Source organism: Pagrus major, chromosome 24 (genome assembly GCF_040436345.1).
Source record: "Pagrus major chromosome 24, Pma_NU_1.0".
Lineage (NCBI taxonomy): Eukaryota > Metazoa > Chordata > Actinopteri > Spariformes > Sparidae > Pagrus > Pagrus major.
In genome coordinates this window covers 1,022,600-1,041,870 of record NC_133238.1, presented here as the reverse complement: position 1 = coordinate 1,041,870, position 19,271 = coordinate 1,022,600, and the positions used below count along the sequence as shown (strand labels likewise).

The window sequence follows — 19,271 nt, the reverse complement described above, 5'->3', positions numbered from 1 at the left end:
TTTTCTCTTCCTGTGTCTACTCTTCTTCATCCACAGAAAGTTTCAGGAGATGGAGAGTCCTCCTCTTCCAGCTCATCACACAGGGAAACAAAAGAGTGGTGGCTGTCCCTGTGTCCTCCTCTAAGTATTGTTACTGTGGACACCAAAGCCACATCACTCTACAGCTTGTCCAAAAAGGAGTGTGTGTGTGTGTGTGTGTGTGAGAGAGAGAGAGTGGGAGAGAGAGAGAGTGAGAGAGAGAGAAGGTGCATTGTTTTCTCTCCAAATGGTTTCATTTGCACTTTTGTGAAAGGCAACTTCTAAATCAGTGAAACACCAGGGACACACAGGAGGTGGGAGCGCCACAATAGGTCACTTTTCATGTGAGCAGTACCCCGGCTGTTCGCACCAAAAGCACTGCAGTTCTGCTCCTCTGCGATTTTCTAATCACAGATAGAGCTGATCTTTATAATAATGTCATGAATTTATAATGTATAGACTTTTTATGTGTTCCTCAGCACCAATTAAGGTAATAGCGCCATCACCTTGTTTGATAATCTGTGGGAAGGCTTCTCCACTGCCTGCAGCAGTGTGTGTCTGCTTGTCTCTTACTTGATCTGTTTAAACACAACTGACAAATATGTGAAATACTGTAAGTCATTTAAATTGTATGTGATTTAAAAAACCCAATCACAAACAGTGATATTATTTCTAATAGATTATCAGTGTGTTTACTTTCTCTTCATTCATTCTAGGCATGGAGAGAAACTAGAGCAGTCACTGAAGCTATCACTGCAGATCGTGAGCTGGCTGCGCAGCTCTTTCTGAACAGCACAATTGGAAATAAAGTCTGCAGTAGTTCCTGGGGCTTCATGGTGCTTCCGCCTCCTGTGTGTCCCCAGCATAATGTTTTATTTTAATCAGAGGATCTAAAGGGACAGTTAATTTGGTGGAGAAACAGTCAGTACTTGGTTCACTGTACCATTGTCATGGAGTAATAATGTAGTTACTATGCAAAGTTAGTGTTCACAAATAGAAATATCATCACACCATCAAGTGTTGTAGTAGAAATGACCAAACGGCTGTTAGAAAGGATGCTGTGTCCTGCAGGTACAGGTGCCGGCAGTGGTACCACCACCACTCAGCTGACGAGTAGTAGCAGCTGATTTTGAATATTATGTCTTTTGTGTTCTTGTGACACAAAAGTGTGACTTTACCAAAATGTGCATGTCACATTTCAATTTGCCCATGATATGTGCATATGTGTGTGCCTTCCTGCAGGTGGCAGCAGAATCCTGCAGCAGAATTTTAGACTTTATTGCCTGCAAGGGGAATTTCTTCTTCACAGCACTGTACACATCAGACAATAAACAGTGAGAGCTATTATTTAAGGTGGCTCTTGCTGCAGTGATTAGGCTTTTCCCAAACCAAGCCCATCTGCACCTAGCACTCTGTACCTGGCGGGGAGGGCAATACGGTAAGGTGGTGATTGAGTTGGTTTGTGATGTCCTGTGCTAATGAGGTTGTGTTGTGTGCAATGGCCTCATTGGTTATCTGGTTATAATTATTCTGTATGCATGTACATTGGCAGAGAAGAAAAAAGGAAGGGGAGGAAATGCAGCAACAGTTCCATGCTGTCGTTATGCTTCTAGCTGCTGTATTTGTCTTTTGTTGCCACCTCTCTGTCTTTCCACTTGTATAGCCATCGTATGCGTGAATATTGAAAACATCCATAAATTCTAAATGTCAATTCAAGGGCCTGATCAGATTGTACATTATCCAGATGCAGACTTCAGTATGGAAACTCCTTAGGCCTTTACTACAAAGTAGAAGTTAGGGTTAGTTGAGGTAACTTAAGGTTTAACCCTGGGGTTAGGGTTAGTGGTTAGGGTTACATCGACATAGTAACATATGCTACACTCCTTACCTGCTCTTGTTAGTGATAATAGACCAACACACACAAAAGCACTGCCTACTGACCAAATAATGCTCTGGAAAATTGCATTATGATAGCGATTGTTAGTTAGTGAAGCCAAATAATGAAAATATATTCTGAATATGTTGAACTTGCTTCGCTGTACAGTCCTCTGGTTCCTTGGCCATTCACAGCCAATAGCTGAATGATAAAGAGTCTAAATCAGCATTTGATTAATGTAAGGATCAATAAACTTCTACCTGGTAGTGCAGTTTTCAATGATAGCAGAACTTCTGTTTGCACATTTCAACATTTGACCATCTGTTGCCACAAATACTTTGATGATGTTCATTGTTTTAATGATAGGTGGGCTGCATTCTGGTACTAATGTCTTTTTTCATATCTTTTAGATTTTACATCTACATCATCAGTGTCTAAAAATTAGTTAAAAAGTATAATGATGTTTTTTACAGAAATTAACAATAGTGACCACAAAAAGCACAAAGAACAGTAGGAATGAACTGGTAGCAGGTGAATCATTAACAAAGTAATACAAACACAAGCCTAGGGTTTTCTAGAGCTTTCAACTGCATCTCATGGTCTTCATTAGTGGATGGAGGGAGATGGTTTAGTTGTTATTATGTGACTTAAGTGTGGAACATTAGTTACCTAATGGCAAGTGGTCATACGTGTATGGGGAGAAATGGTAATCCCTGTTTCTGTTCTGTTAGCCTCGGGTGTCAGACTTGAATGATCTCCAGTTGGATCCACACATTTTTCTCACTTTCTGCAACATTGCAAGCTAGGCCGTTTTTCGATAAAGGGGACTGTTGGGCCCTGGTGGAGGTATGTGCTCTACTGAGTGCCATTCTAATTTGTCTGTTGTTCCCGTTTTAGTGCTCTTCTATGCTATTGACTACTCAAAGTGCTGGCTCCCTGTGACTCCAGATAGATGTTCTGACAGTCCAGTCATATAAGAGAGTCCCACTGGGATGCTTCTAGGGGCCCCTGTTCATCATGTTCAACCTCTTGGTCTGCCACTCAGGTCACATGGTGACAATTAGGACATCCCGATGAGAACTGAGGTTGAAAGTTCTGGAAAAATAAGTGACACTTGAGTTAAGATTATTTTGTCTTGCCTTTCTGGTTGAAGAGCACATTCAGGCAAGAGATATCTTATCCAGGGCCTCTGGTGGGCAGGAGTTTAGCCTGTGTGTCCCCTGTGTTCTGATGTGTGTTCTTTTATTAACAGTGTGATAATCAAAAACCACAGTTGTGTGTCAAAGTCACATCTTCAAGCACCTTCTTCACTGGTCTTTTATTTACAAGGAAAAGAATAACTCAAGATGATGTACACTAAGAAAATTCCTTGAAAATGAAAAAAAACAAAAAACAAATATCAAGTTTTATACCTCCAGTTTGTAATGCTCCGGGCACTTTGGTTTCACTTTGTTTTCCTTTTTAATTAGAATTCATATTTATATCTACTTTATATCATGCAATACACATCATCATTTTAAATTGAGATGAAAGTCAAATCACTTTTATACATCATTAAAAACATTTATCCAAACATTTCTTTTTTTGTGTGTCCTGAATGACTCTTCAAACTATTAGGTTTGTTTAATTTGTTTGGACAATATATTATACAGTACAAGGAGATGCTCTGTCCCCAATGCTGGTCTACCTAGGCCTGAACCCCCTCAGCCAGATCATCGCAAAGAGTGGATACGGATACCAGTTTCAGAGCAGAGCAATCATCAAACCTCTACATGGATTACATCAAGCTGTATGCCTTGAGTGAGTGAGACACCTACTTACTGATTCACATCACCAGGAGCTACAGCAACGAAATCAGAATATAATTTGGACTATATAAGTGTGGCTGGATGGTATCAAACAGAGGGAAGATGATCTGAATGGAAGGGGTTGAACTACCAGAAGGCAACATAGCAGACAAATCAAAACCACGAGGAGGTCGCTAGGAAAGCATCCACAGTCAAATACCTACATAGAGTAAGGAGAGTCCTGAAAAGTCAGCTGAATGGTAAGAGCAAGGTCTGAGCGATCAACACCTACACCCTGCCAGTCATCAGACTGCCATAATATGCTGGCTAGAGGAGATGGAGGCCACTGATATCAAGACAGTGAAGCTCCTCAAAATGCATGGAGGGTTGCACACCAGTCTCACAGAAGGACGGAGGCCGAGGACAAGTGAGAGTCAAAGCCACTATCTAGGATGAAACAACAAAGATCCATGACTACATCAGGAAGATAGCCCCAAGTGATGAACTGCTAAGTGAATACCTTAGGCAGCAGAAACTGTGAGGAGGAAAAGGAAGAGCAGGAGGAAACATTATGGAAGGACAAACCCTGATATGTGCCATCAACAGCACAGGAATAGGCGCTCAGCACAAAATCGATTGAGGCCGGGATGTACCATGCCAGGCAGGACCCCAGATGCAGGCTGTACAAAGATGCCCCTGAGATAATCCAGCACATAACAGCGGGTTGCAAAAACTGGGAGAGTGGCTCCAGCTGATTCCAGGTACAACATCCAAGATCTCTGTCCAGAAGAGTGCAGTCCTAGGAACAGCTAAGATACTGCCCAGAACCCTCAAGCTCCTAGGCCTCTGGCAGGGCAGGACCCAAGCTTGGATGAGGGAGGAAGAACACAAGACTGACAGCATGGGTGAGTGGGGGATTGTGTGTGTGTGTGTGTGTGTGTGTGTGTGTGTATGTATCTATATATATACATACATTATATATGTATACATTATATGTGTGTGTGTGTATATATATATATATATATAGATATATAGATATAGATATATAGATAGATATATGTACACTACCAGTCAAAAGTCTGGACACACCCTCTCATTCAGTGGTTTTTCTTTATTTTTATTATTTTTTATATTGTAGATCAATACTGAAGACAATTAAACTATGAAGGAACACATATGGAATTATGTAGTAAAAAAGTGTTAAACAAACCAGAATATGATTTATATTTTATATTCTTCAGAGTAGCCACCTTTTGCTTTGATGACAGCTTTGCACACTCTTGGCATTCTCTCAATCAGATTCATGAGGTAGTCACCTGGAATAGTTTTCCAACAGTCTTGAAGGAGTTCCCAGAGGTGCTGAGCACTTGTTGGCTGCTTTGCCTTCACTCTGCGGTCCAACTCATCCCAAACCATCTCAATTGGGTTTAGGTCGGGTGATTGTGGAGGCCTGGTCTTCTGACACAGCACTCCATCACTCTCCTTCTTGGTCAGATAGCCATTAAAAAGCCCGGAGGTGTGTTTGGGGTCATTGTGCTGTTGAAAAACAAATGATGGTCCCACTATGTGCAAACCGGATGGGATGGCATGTCGCTGCAGAATTTTGTGGTAGCCATGCTGGTGAAGTGTGCCTTGAATTTTGAATAAATCACCAACAGTGTCACCATCAAGCACCCCCACACCATCACACTTCCTCCTCCATGCTTCACGGTGGGAACCACACATTTAGAAACCATCCGCTCACCTTTTCTGCGTCTCACAAAGACATGGTGGGTGGAACCAAAAATCTCAAATTTGGACTCATCAGACCAAAGTACAGATTTCCACTGGTCTAAAGTCCATTCCTTGTGTTTCTTGGCCCAGGCACTTCTCTTCTTGTTGTTTTTCCTCAGTAGTGGCTTCTTTGTGTGAATCAGGCCTTCATGGTCGAATTGCTGCAGTCTCCTCTGAGCAGTTGATGTTGAGATGTGTCTGCTACTTGAACTCTGTGAAGCATTTATGTGGGCTCTAATCTGAGGTGCTATTAATTTGAGGTTTCTGAGTCTGGTAATTCTAATGAATTTATCCTCTGCAGCAGAGGTAACTCTTGGTCTTCCCTTCCTAGGGTGGTACTCATGAAAGCCAGTTTTATCATGTGTTTGATGGTTTTCGCGACTGCACTTGAGGATACATTCAAAGTTCTTGATATTTTCCGGATTGACTGACGTTCATGCCTTAAAGTGATGATGGACTGTTGTTTCTCTTTACTTAGCTGAGTGGTTCTTGCCATAATATGGATTAGAACAGCAGTCGAATAGGGTTATTCACTGTATTAAACTGTGTACCAACCTTAGCTCTGCACAACACAACTGTCAAGTCAAACTAAAAATATGAGTTTAGAAAGCAAAGCGCGCATCGGCATAAATGGGAGGAACCATGAGCCACTCCGAGTTGCTGCCCGGACGATAAAAAGTGTGGCACACAACATCCGACTAACGGATCGAAGGAAACGTTTGCACGCCTGTTGAACCGTAAAGGAATCCTGTGCAAACTGTGCAAGATATCTACAATCACCAGAGAGGCAGCCGGTAAGACAGCCAGCGCATAGATTGCGATTGTGGACTGTACAGGGAAATGTTTCTGCAGGCGCTAGCCGCTAGCTGTAGCCACCGGGTCACTCGGCAGCGTATAGTGAATAGTTAACCCCTTAAATGCCAGCGTGTTTTATGCTTGTTCTTAGTGCTGGGCGGTATGACCAAAAATGTATATCACGTTATTTTTCAAAATTCTAACGGTTTCACGGTATATGACGGTATTTTTTTTTTCATGCATAATCTGTTCACAGCATTTTCTACTGGTTGAGAGAGGAATTGCTGCAGTAGATTGACTTAGGATGGTCTATTTTACTGTCATGATGAGTGAATATTGTAGAATAATTCCACACTAGTAGTAATACAGGTTTGCATGGCCCCAGAAAATGATGCTGTTTACAAAAAAGAGCCACTCATGATTCTAATGAAGTGAGGAATCAGAATGCAAAGACAATTGCAGTCAAAATACAGAACTTTTACTGTGCAAATTTCACAAACATCTTTTATAAAACCAATACAAAAAGTAATGCAACTTGTAATAATTATACTTTTGCTTCAAGTTCAAGCCCAGGTACATTACACAGTATTCAAGTAAATCTAAAAAGGAAATATAAAACAAGTGTGACTTAGTGAAGAGGCCGCGGCTCCAAAGGAGGCGTGACGGTACACGTTTTTTTCAAGGTGTTTCCTGGTGTCCTCCTGTTAATCTAAACATGTACCTGCTGACTGTTTATAATGATATGGATGCTGTATAATGTGCTGTGATTGGGATCCTGACACACCAAACACACTGGAAAATGACAAAGTTACGTTTTTCTCTTAATTACATAATTACATAATCGCCATCAGTAAACGGGACACTGTCTGACTCTATCACTTGCGGGGAGGGAGGCTGTTTATGGGGGAAAGTTCACTTAAGTCTCGGTCGGGACGGCTGACCATCGTGGTGATTTTTTTTCACCGCGACAAACAGTTGGTGAGTTAAAGTTTTTTGCCGGGGACAGACGCTGTTTTTCGGGCAGAAAGAGTCGGTCGGACAGACACTTCTCCACGAATAATTGCGGTATTTTTTTCCTCATATAAGTTGCCAAAGACACGACCAGTTGCTACGTTACTGTTGTTTGGTCATGTAACGTTGCTTTGTGGGACATTTCTCTATATTATGTTGAGTGAAGCACCTGTTTAGTTATCAGACAGTGAACACCATTAGACCGACACGCTCTCGCTCCGCGCCGCCGGCTTATCGGTTCACACTGGTTCGGTTCGCCAATACTGCGCCTCTGATACTACCTCCGGAGGCGCATCAGAGGCGCAGCGAAATTTCACCCCTCGCCGCATCTGAGACTTTCACACAAAGGAGGATGCGGAGAATTGGCGCAGGATCCCCGCATGCAAACGGCAGTGTGAATGAGGCTAATGTCTATCCTATCCATCTTCACCGTAACGTAACACCGGGGCACTACTGTTTACTCTCACCACGCCTCGCAGTCGCACCATGCGTGTTTAGAAGTGCAACATTGAAAAGGGTCCGGTCTGAAACAGTGTTGCGCGGCGCAGCGTAGCGTACCGAACGTTGTGTAATCAAATACACCGGTATGGCGGTACATTAAAAATTCATATCATAACGAAAATATACACCGGTATTCGGTGTGAACTGGTATACCGCCCAGCACTACTTGTTCTTTATGTTAGTAAATATGTTTAAGTTTACAGACATGATTGAAAAATAATCATTTGAATATTGATATTATTGAAATAAATAATAATAATAATCGTTTGACCTCACCTGCCTTCTGTCCCCAGCTTGGAGAGTTTCTGCTGCAAAGCCGTTACACCACCACGACACAGAGTCAGCTTTCCTTAGGATTCCTGTGACTTGGAGACACTCACTACTCACCTTAACAAAAGTTTTCAAAGTATTTCCAAACTTAATACATACAGTTGTGGTCAAAAGTTTACATACACTTGTAAAGGCAGAGGAGCTGCAGTTCTACACACCCCTCTGTGCTTCTTTTAGAGCAGTTACCCACCCAAAACCCCAGACTGTCTGTCCCCTGACCACTTCAATCAATTAGAAAAAGAAGAGTTTCACATAAAAAACTTGAAGTCAACACTACAACTGTTAAAAAAATAGAAACATTAAATGTGGAATGTGGAATGTAAACATTAGATCTCTGTCATCCACAGCTCTTTAAGTAAATATATCAGATCATAATATTGACTTATTCTGTCTCACTGAAACCTGGCTGTGGTGAAGAATGTCAGCCTTAATAAATCCAATCCCAATCATTTAAATACTCCATACTCCAACACTGCCATATTTGACTCAAGCCTATTAATCAATCCTATTAATCAATCCTAAATCTAAACTCAATTATAACTAATTCAAAAGCCTTATTCTTAGTCTTTCTCACCTGACCTGGAAAACAATACAGCCAATCCTGTTTGTTATAGTTTACCGCGCTCCTGGTCCTTTTTTATCCTGAATTTTTATCAAGTTTAGTCCTTAAAACAGAAAGTAATTATCGTTGGTTATTTTAATATTTACATGGACATTGATAATGATAGTCTTGGCGCTGCATTTACCTCATTAGATTCGACTGGCTTCGGTCAGTGTGTACATGAACCAACGCACTGTTTTAATCACACCCTCAACCTTGTTATGGCATATGGCATTGAAATTGAACATTTAATAGTTTTCCCACAGAATCCTCTTTTACTTACAATTATTTTAATAACTTTTGAGTTCCTATTACTGGACTACATGCCACAAGGCAAACAAATCTAAATTTAAGTCAATTATTCCATCAGCTTTTTATTCAATGTCATGTCCTAACATGACGCATACTAAGCAGACATTGCGAAAATTTTTGAGGAAATGGCGTTCCACCAAACTAGAAGAAGCTTGATTAGTCCGACTAGAGAGCTTTAATGTTATGATTGGACTTTGTGGTGGCCTGTTTGTGGTCTGTTTTCTGTGCTTTGTGTTTCAGAGGTGCTTGGTGAGGCGGGGCGTGACGTTGCTGCTGGTCGGAGCTGTGCCGGAACGGATAAATCAGGCTAGAATTGAGGTTTTGGAACAGCCTTCCCAAAGTCCTGACCCCATCGAGGACATGTGGACTGTGCTGATGAAACAAGTCTATGCCAGGTAGCAAACAAATTCATGATATACATGTTCTTTACAAGTCTATGTAAACTTTTGACCACAACTGTACATACATGTTGTTGATTGGATGATTGATCACACCTGTAGCAGTGTCTGATTAGTTTATAAATGTGTTGATCAAGTACAACCTCTCTCATTTTAAATTATTAATGCCTTCAATTGTGCCAGGGTTGTTCCTAGTCATGTGATTAGCATACAGGTCACATGTTAATGCACTCTGTTGGAACCACTGACCAAGTGATTAAAATTAGATAGACAGATAGATAGATCCCCGGCTAAACAGAGACTTATCTATCGGGCAGGTTCTTGTTGCTTTCCACGTTTACTGCAATATCATTTGCTCCACTTTCCCCGAAAGAAGGCAAGAACTAGATGCCTATTTGGCCCTCATCGGCATCCTTAACCTCAAATACGGGAGGAACATAATCTATCTGCACATAAAGCCTTCTCCAGCAAAACCAAGCCCGGCATCGCCCAATCCAACATCCGCCTAAACCGGTTCGTACTGGACACCGAACTGTTGCTGATGATAGCTGGAAGCAACCATATAAAGACCGCCAGAACTCCTTTCCCGCCCCACCCTCAGCCTACCTCAGACAAGCAAGGCCCCAGGTACATCTTTTCAACAACATGCAATATTGTTGAAAATATCCAGGTCAACAACGGGAGCGTTATCGGTCCATTTCAGGCTTATCCTTTCTGGTATTTCCCACAAGCCCAATAGATGTAGCCGCAAGGATAAACGTTCCTACCTTCTTAAGCATTAATAGCCTCATTCCACCTGAGCCCATCTCTCTCTATGCCACTGTCGATTATGCCATTAAATTAATAAAGCCGACAGGCCAGGGCACGCGGTGTTAAGAAGCAGACATCACCGATGCTTTCAAATTGTTTACATCCACCCATCCCAGTAGAATCTCTTTGGCATTAAGTGGGATTTTCAAAATACTATTTCACTGTGTTCCAGACTTTCCGAGTCAGGAGGAGCCCGTCAGTGTTAGGATCCCTTCCGTGCTTCACCTGCTGGATGATTTTCTCCTCATAGATCCCCCTCATGACAGCGCAGGCTTATCCCTGGCTAAATTGAAACACTGTTTTCCTGTCAGACAAAAAAAACACAGGTCCCTTCCAGTCGAAAAACTGCAGCGCATATGCGATATAAGTCTTTCTGCTTGAAAACTGAAAAGCATCTCAGTCTTATGTAATAATCAAGCCGTCGTCAGCATAATCATTAGAGGGCGCGCCGCATCAAAGGGTATCATGCCCCTCATGAAAAGCATCACGTGGTCATACATCACTCACAACTTCATCATCACGGCCATGTTTTGTTGAATTTACTTAATTTTATTTCGTCAAGGGGTTGCAAGTAATAATTTTATCTAAAGCTAGATATATTTTTTATGTTGAGTGCACTAATAATTTTTAAGGAAATTCAAATAATAATATATTAGTAATTTTGTCTCAACTACTTTGAGTACATTTTAATCTGATTTCTTTAGTAAGTTTAATTAAACCCGTTTTAAATGTGTTTAAATAAATTGTGTATGCTTTTCAGATTTTTTTGTGCTCTTTCAGATCAATTAAATTGTTCAAATACTAAAACTTTTAATTAAGTTGATTCTAATGAAATATTTTTGGCTATAATTAGTTCAACTTTTAATAAATTCAATATTGAGCATTATCCACCACACAGAACCTCAACATGTGTTAAGACAACTGATTTTAATATGCTACAAATACTTAACATCTCATAACATCAGAAGTCTCATGACCCAAGAATCTTGTTATAAGATGAACACCTGTAAAATATGAAGTGCATAGATAGCAATACTGTTAACTTTAACAACAGATACATGAATATGTTAATAAAAGAAAAATAATTCTGTTGTTATGATTCTCTAAACTACAATGAAGATAGAAAACATACAAATTCTGACACATTTTCAATGGGGTCTCCTGATCAGAGACGAGACAAAAGGCAACTTTTGTTTTCAACATATACAATGCTTCTTATAAGACAAGAACCTGTAAAATACAAAGCACATGAACAACGATACTTATTTTAACTTTTAACTCCTACCTATTAAAAGCCTCTACTACAGAGATGAAACAGAAAGCAGAAACCTGCTGTTCAGATTGTTCATAACTATTAAGATGGAATGAACAATATAAACTGACACATTTGTGCAGTGTCCTGATCAGAGACTAGGCAGCAGACTAGTTCTCCCTGTTACATGCAAAGTCGTGGTTACCCTTTCTAGAGCTACTTCACTGCTTTTTAGCAAAATATACCTATACCTTCGATTGAAAAAATACCAGTAGAAAAAAAGTTTCTTGTAAACAGATATAATAAAACAACCTTCTGACACTTTGTTCAGTGTCAGAAGATACATTCCTAGTGAATATCCTATCACTCTGTTGGGTGTTGGCCTGGAACAGACAAGAGTAGCGATCCTTCATACTGCCATAACAAACATAACTAGCAGTAATTTAGTTTGTTGGGTGTAATGTCCTCACCACTGGCTGTGTGAATATTTCTATTCTGTACACAAGCATTTTCTCATCTTCATGGAACACTTAATGAAGTTGCATTTGAGGTCACATTAAACATTCCCTTCACAATTAACAGAAACAGCAAAGCACCACATAAAGTCATTAGTGTGTGGCTGATGAATTCCTACAGTCCAACACTGATTTTGTTCTTCAGGCCAAGGACTTTGGGGGAAAGCTTTTCTCCATCCATTTGCATGAGCACTTTTTGAATGAATTTATAGTAGTGTCTTAGTTCCTTGGGGTAAGCCAGGTTCAATGCATAGATCACTCCAAGCATCACTGCGCAAGCCTGGGCTGCAGATCCAATGTTGTCCAGGATGATCACGCCTTCAACAAAATTCCAATGTCATCATAAGTAGTGCTGGGCGGTATGACCAAAAATGTATATCACGTTATTTTTCAAAATTCTAACGGTTTCACGGTATATGACGGTATTTTTTTTTTTCATGCATAATCTGTTCACAGCATTTTCTACTGGTTGAGAGAGGAATTGCTGCAGTAGATTGACTTAGGATGGTCTATTTTACTGTCATGATGAGTGAATATTGTAGAATAATTCCACACTAGTAGTAATACAGGTTTGCATGGCCCCAGAAAATGATGCTGTTTACAAAAAAGAGCCACTCATGATTCTAATGAAGTGAGGAATCAGAATGCAAAGACAATTGCAGTCAAAATACAGAACTTTTACTGTGCAAATTTCACAAACATCTTTTATAAAACCAATACAAAAAGTAATGCAACTTGTAATAATTATACTTTTGCTTCAAGTTCAAGCCCAGGTACATTACACAGTATTCAAGTAAATCTAAAAAGGAAATATAAAACAAGTGTGACTTAGTGAAGAGGCCGCGGCTCCAAAGGAGGCGTGACGGTACACGTTTTTTTCAAGGTGTTTCCTGGTGTCCTCCTGTTAATCTAAACATGTACCTGCTGACTGTTTATAATGATATGGATGCTGTTATAATGTGCTGTGATTGGGATCCTGACACACCAAACACACTGGAAAATGACAAAGTTACGTTTTTCTCTTAATTACATAATTACATAATCGCCATCAGTAAACGGGACACTGTCTGACTATCACTTGCGGGGAGGGAGGTTGTTTATGGGGGAAAGTTAACTGAAGTCTCGGTCGGGACGGCTGACCATCGTGGGGATTTTTTTTCACCGCGACAAACAGTTGGTGAGTTAAAGTTTTTTGCCGGGGACAGACGCTGTTTTTCGGGCAGAAAGAGTCGGTCGGACAGACACTTCTCCACGAATAATTGCGGTATTTTTTTCCTCATATAAGTTGCCAAAGACACGACCAGTTACTACGTTACTGTTGTTTGGTCATGTAACGTTGCTTTGTGGGACATTTCTCTATATTATGTTGAGTGAAGCACCTGTTTAGTTATCGGACAGTGAACACCATTAGACCGACACGCTCTTGCTCCGCGCCGCCGGCTTATCCGTTCACACTGGTTCGGTTCGCCAATACTGCGCCTCTGATACTACCTCCGGAGCCGCATCAGAGGCGCAGCGAAATTTCACCCCTCGCTGCATCTGAGACTTTCACACAAAGGAGGATGCGGAGAATTGGCGCAGGATCCCCGCATGCAAACGGCAGTGTGAATGAGGCTAATGTCTATCCTATCCATCTTCACCGTAACGTAACACCAGAGCACTACTGTTTACCCTCACCACGCCTCGCAGTCGCACCATGCGTGTTTAGAAGTGCAACATTGAAAAGGGTCCGGTCTGAAACAGTGTTGCGCGGCGCAGCGTAGCGTACCGAACGTTGTGTAATCAAATACACCGGTATGGCGGTACATTAAAAATTCATATCATAACGAAAATATACACCGGTATTCGGTGTGAACCGGTATACCGCCCAGCACTAATGTCCAGTTTCTCCATTCTCCTTGCTGATAACATAAATGCCCATGGTGCACCTTTGCATGTCTGTCTGGATGTCATTTCCTTCGATGTCCTGCATATTTAAAGTAAATAGGAGAAAAGAGAAAACATTGGAGTGCTTTTCCATAACCACTATTTTTAAGTAATACATTGTACACCTAGCACAACAGATATTTTCAGATTTCAATCAGGGCAACTGTCCACACAAGCTACATTTGTGCATCCAGTGTTTTATGGGCATTGTGTGATCCAAGGTGTGCTTTTGAGCTTCGACTCTCTGCTGGGATCTATCATCATATAAGCGTCAGGAACAAAATATTGACTTTGTGGATTAGTATAACCTCACTACTAGTCGTTGAGTTACTCCATACTTTGAAGACAAATAACCCAGAGCTCCATACAGTCATGTAGAAAAATAAGTATGTCTGATGGAAATTGTTGTCTTTTTGATGTATTTGGACACGTCCATTTTTGATCCTCTTTGAAACAGTTCCTTGAGATGAGGGTGGCATTCTTGATTAAAGGAACTTGGGGCAGGACCAAGAAATAAGACTCAATAGTGACACGATGGCCGTTGCGGCCGTTAGAGTAAATGCAGCTGGTGCAGGAGCGCACATGAACTCTTCACAGCAGTGCAGCTAATGCCTTATCCCCTACACCAGGGGTCACCAACTATATTTGTCGGAGGGCCAGAATTTTTCCGGACAGACACCTTGGGGGCCGGACATTCAAATTAAATGAAATAAAAATCACATTTTGGCCTAAAACATTATTGTTTCATGTTTATTGTTCAGATATTTTAATTTTATTACAAAACTAAAGGCATTTTTAGCCTTTACCAGTCAGGCTCCCATCACCTATACCACAGTCAACCACCAGGAGTAGTCTAGCCTACTCAACGTTTTATTTGATGTGCCAAGCATTATTTGTGACTTGTGTTTTGTTCTGTTACCACGGTATTTACCATAGTCTTTTAAGCTATGCCAGTTGGTTTTTCTTCTTTTCCTTTTGTACTGAGAAGTCTGTTAGTTTGAAGCTTGTTGTTGAGACTTTGAAATAAAAACAAATGTTAAGCCAAGGGCATGTGGAAAAATTATGTCAAAGAAGAACAGTATGTAAAACAATAAATGTTAAACAGTGCAGCGAGTTTGTCCTCATTTTGGAATGTAAACAGACTATGAGAGTCATAAAAGGTGGGGATTTCTGATAGTTATTTCAGTCTCAGTTGTTTTTTCTGTTGCTTTAATAGTGGGGACCACACGATAATTTCTCTTTGATCCTCACAATTTTGGAATCCAGTCGCGGGCCGGATTGGAAGGTTCGGCGGGCCAGATTTGGCCCACGGGCCGCCAGTTGATGATCACTGCCCTACACACACGAAGCAGCTGGGAAACCGGCTCGCTGTGTGTAGCGACACACAAGCACAGCGATTTATCGTTACGGTTGATGCAGTCTGAAAGGCACAGGCGTAAGCAAAGACGCCAAGACGGCATATTGGGGGACAAAAATATCGTCTCTGATACGGGATTGCTGTGTGTAAGCGGCTAATGTTACCACACGGACACAAACGAAAGCCATGTCAGCATCTGTTTTCAGTCCCAATTCAAGTTGGAGCTGCCTCCATGAGTCGAACGCGTATCCGATGTTTATTCGGGTGCCAGCCCGGCTTTGGTCATAACTTCGTTTCGACTCACGACATGTCACTGATAAAACCTTTGTTTTCTTCTTAGTATGACTTTTTAGTGGACTTTGTGTGGTGGTGGGTCGTTTGCTGGCCGTAGCAAAAGCCATTACTACCCAAACACTAGTTTGGGTCCACCGTGCTTGTCTTCTTCCCGTATCCAAGGACGTGCATTCAGCGTCATCTGACGTCACGTCCGCACGACTGCGTGGGAAATTCGGGCCAGAATTGCAGTACATTATGCAGCACACAGCCTGTTCAAGGCAATGGAGAGATACGTGGGTGGGCTCATTCTTTTTGGTTTTGAACGCTTCATCACCCATTAGCACTAAAAAACTTAAAATGCATGTTTATTTTTTCACAAATCCTGCCCCAAGTTCCTTTAACAGCTGCTTAAATTGCCCTTAGGACTTATCCTTGTTTTATACCACCATTTTCATTTTGAAAATGCCTACAAAATGTCATTTTTTAGAGTTAGATTAGTTTGTAGTATATCACCTTTTGTAGTTGGCACTATTTCAAAGAGATTAAGTGTTTGCCTGTCCAAATATGTTGAAAAATCCAAAAGCCTTTGTTCACATGACTATACTGTATATTTACCAAGTCATCCAGTCTCATTTACACAGGTAAAGCAACACTAGAAACATCATCATTTGTCATATCATCTATTATAGTGCACTGTAACAGTACAGTATTCTTTTACACACACAGAAACCTCTATCTGATGTGGAAGAGACCCAGTGGCAAGTCACAACTACAGGGTAAATTACTTTAGAGTCTTAAATACTAGTTACATTCAGAACTGACTAAAAAAGTAAAGATATTTATTCACCATATACTCATGGATTAGATGTCCATCATCCTCACCGAGGTAGAGGCTAAGTGCCCTGAGGACTGCTGCCTTTTTCGAATGAACATCACTTCTAACCTGTGTAAAGAGTTTCCACTGATTTAAAAACATTTCCTGACACTTGAATAATTACAAAAATATGTGGAATTTTCAACCCAGGGTTATACTGTAGATAACCTTATTCCTTTGATTACAAAATAACAGTGATGTGTAGTTATACAATACTCGAGATTTATGAATGTGTAGGATGAAAGCATTGTTTTACTTTATGTTGAAGTGGATGTGTTGTAATACGCTGAAATTCAGCATTTATCTGTTACACATAAAAGTGACAGAAGACAAGGAGCACTGTGTTTAGTCATTTCTGAAATGGTGATCCATGAAGAGGATACAGTAAGACCTCATCATTAACTGAGGTTGTTTTCATGGCATATGTATTTGTGTAAAGTGTTTTAGTCAACTTCTATTAATCCATGAAGAGAAATACCATTCTTCAAATCACAACACTTATACAGTGAAACTGCCCAATGAAAAAAGGCACACAGGGGGGAAGCGAATGTAACCGGATAGTTGTTTATATTGTCTCTATATTTCATTTCTCTTCTGTGTCCCTCAGTCTATGTTTATTTTGCAGCAGGCATGACGATCGCGGCAGGTGTGTGGCACGCCCCTTACCGGCACCTGTAGTGCAGCCGCATCACTGGCCACTAATGCGGACCTGTTCATATACCCCTGCTGTTTGTTTAGTCGCTCTCTCTCCTCCGAGTGCTGGCCGGCGTGCAGCTCCGCCAAGCCGTGGTATGTCGTTCTCAGGTTGGCGTGTTGGGCCGAGATGGTGTGTGTGTGTTCCCTTCCAGTTAGCCGCTGCTGCCGCCGTAACTGCTAGTAGCTAGAGTATTGATGTGAGCAGGCTACAGCTAACCACACAGCTTGCCTGGCGTTAGGCTGCTGTTTGCCCTGCCTTGCCTCTAGCCTCCTTTTCTTTTCTCTTTTGTTTTGCCTCGCTCATTCAGGCTTATAGTGAATAGCCGCTCTGTCGCTCTGCCTTCGTCGTTTAGACGCTCTTTTAACATAGTGTTCTACAGTTCAAGTGTGGTCAGCCCCAGTCAGACCGTGACTCGTTGGTGGGGGGTTAGTACAGCAGTTATAGTGGAGGACCTGCCAAACTTATGCATGTTGCATGTTTTCTTTTGTTTTTCTTTCGTTTTGATTTGAGTTTGCAGTTGATTTGTATATAGATATTTTGTTTGGTTTCTTTTTGATTATTTGAGTGTGCAGTGACCTCTGCCACAGCTAGCCATTGTAGCTGTTTGCCTCTCTTCCTAACTGAACCGCTGTGGGTTATTGTTTTGGCTGAACATAATATTCTTTGGAAATAAAAAGAACTATATAAATGTTTTTTTTAAAGAGAAACATAACTTAATAAAGAAATTATTTTATTGTGAGTAATAAATAAAATCTGTTAAATGACCTTACATCGTGTCATCATTGAGTCCCTATGGAGAGAGGTGGCACATTTCCTGTCAGGGATCCTCAAAGTTGACTTTCAGCTTTCCCCGAAAACATGCCTGCTCGGGGCCCGTGTCCAGAATATCCAAAGTAATAAACACCAAAGAGTGGTTGACCTTGCGTGCCTCTCAACAAAGCGTATGTTTTTAATGAACTGGAAGGTGAGGAAACCCTCCTGCTTCTCCAGAGATAGATGGCTGGAGGAATTCCTTTTTCTCTTAAGCATGGAAAGAGCCACCTCCATCCTTAGGGAGTTAGATGAGGATACAAGCAAGCTCTGGGTCAGCATAAGATCCTTCCTTGGTGTACAAGCACACAGATACTTTTTTCCTGTTTAATTTCTTTCTGTGCAGTATGCAGAAGGTTACTTCATTCTGTACGCCAAATTACTTGCGTATGCACCATAACAGCTCAGCTGGCAGAGCGTGTGTGGAGCCAGATCAAGGCAAAAAATGTTGTTAATATGAAAAGATATAATCAAAGATCATTACATTTTTATTTTATTTTTTTTAACTTTTTTTCCCTTCAATTTTGATTTAATTTAGTAATAAGGGCAGACCGCATATCACCCAGTAGTCAACTAAAAATCCACCTTGAAATCCTGGTAAGCGCTCACTGGGAATATTCCACATCCTTTTTTATGTATCCTTTTATTCCACTTTTATACACACATACGAACATACACGCACATTGCTATGCTGCTTACTGGCCTAGTTGTTAAAGCATACAACTCATGACTTTAAACTGTGCTGCAAGATCAGCAGTTTGAATCAGGACTGTTGGTAAAGCAGTGCAGGGGAATTTCTGCATTTCCAGCAATGGGCATTTCAGCATTCACATGCAGGAAAAGTGAGTGACAGTGACAGTAAGGAGATATTTGCTGAATTTGAGAAAACCTGAATTAGATTAAAATGGCTGACCCCACCTTTAAATAGAAGAACTTATCATTTCCCCATCAACCAGCACTCTATACAGAAAAAAAGCAATCAATACTACTTTATGCACCATATAGAAAACTATCAACAAAGAAGTTATAACTTGATTTTGACATAGTGTCTCTTAACAAGATGAAAGTGGTGTGGCGATGAGGTATTTTTGTAGGCTAACCCGAAAGTTATCATTGCCCTGGTTCCCTCAACAAAAAGCCTATGTGTTATTTGAATTTGATTTTGGAATATCACGGAAAATAAGTTCTGTGTCTCACACAAGTTTATGATACTTACACGTTTTGTTCAGCAAGATAATCTTGACAGATCAGAGGCACTACTGTGATTTTTTTCGAAGCATAAATTAAATAGCAAGAAGTAAAATGCTAATGATAGGCTACATTGCGGTGGCATGACTTAAAATACCACCACT

The 19,271-nt window shown here is 40.9% G+C and overlaps 2 protein-coding genes across 9 annotated transcripts in view; both read left to right on the top strand.

Annotated features, from left to right (window-relative positions):
• The window catches only part of rras (RAS related), a 35,350-nt gene extending 31,879 nt beyond the window's left edge, over nt 1-3,471 (top strand). Inside the window, exon 6 of the mRNA XM_073495511.1 lies at nt 37-3,471. Coding sequence (XP_073351612.1) covers nt 37-124 — 88 coding nt within the window. The 3' untranslated portion in view covers nt 125-3,471. The remainder of the gene's footprint in view (nt 1-36) is intronic.
• Nucleotides 3,472-6,166: 2,695 nt separating this feature from the next.
• The window catches only part of prrg2 (proline rich Gla (G-carboxyglutamic acid) 2), a 40,552-nt gene continuing 27,447 nt past the window's right edge, over nt 6,167-19,271 (top strand). The window contains exons 1-4 of one of the 8 annotated variants that reach the window (XM_073462214.1): nt 6,167-6,248; nt 8,055-9,399; nt 16,265-16,314; nt 17,041-17,201. The gene's annotated coding sequence lies outside the window, so the exon portion shown is untranslated. Of the gene's footprint in view, nt 6,249-7,016; nt 7,228-8,054; nt 9,400-16,264; nt 16,315-17,019; nt 17,202-19,271 lie in introns of those variants that run through there. The other 7 variants (XM_073462213.1, XM_073462212.1, XM_073462215.1 and 4 more) reach the window with 7 other exon arrangements.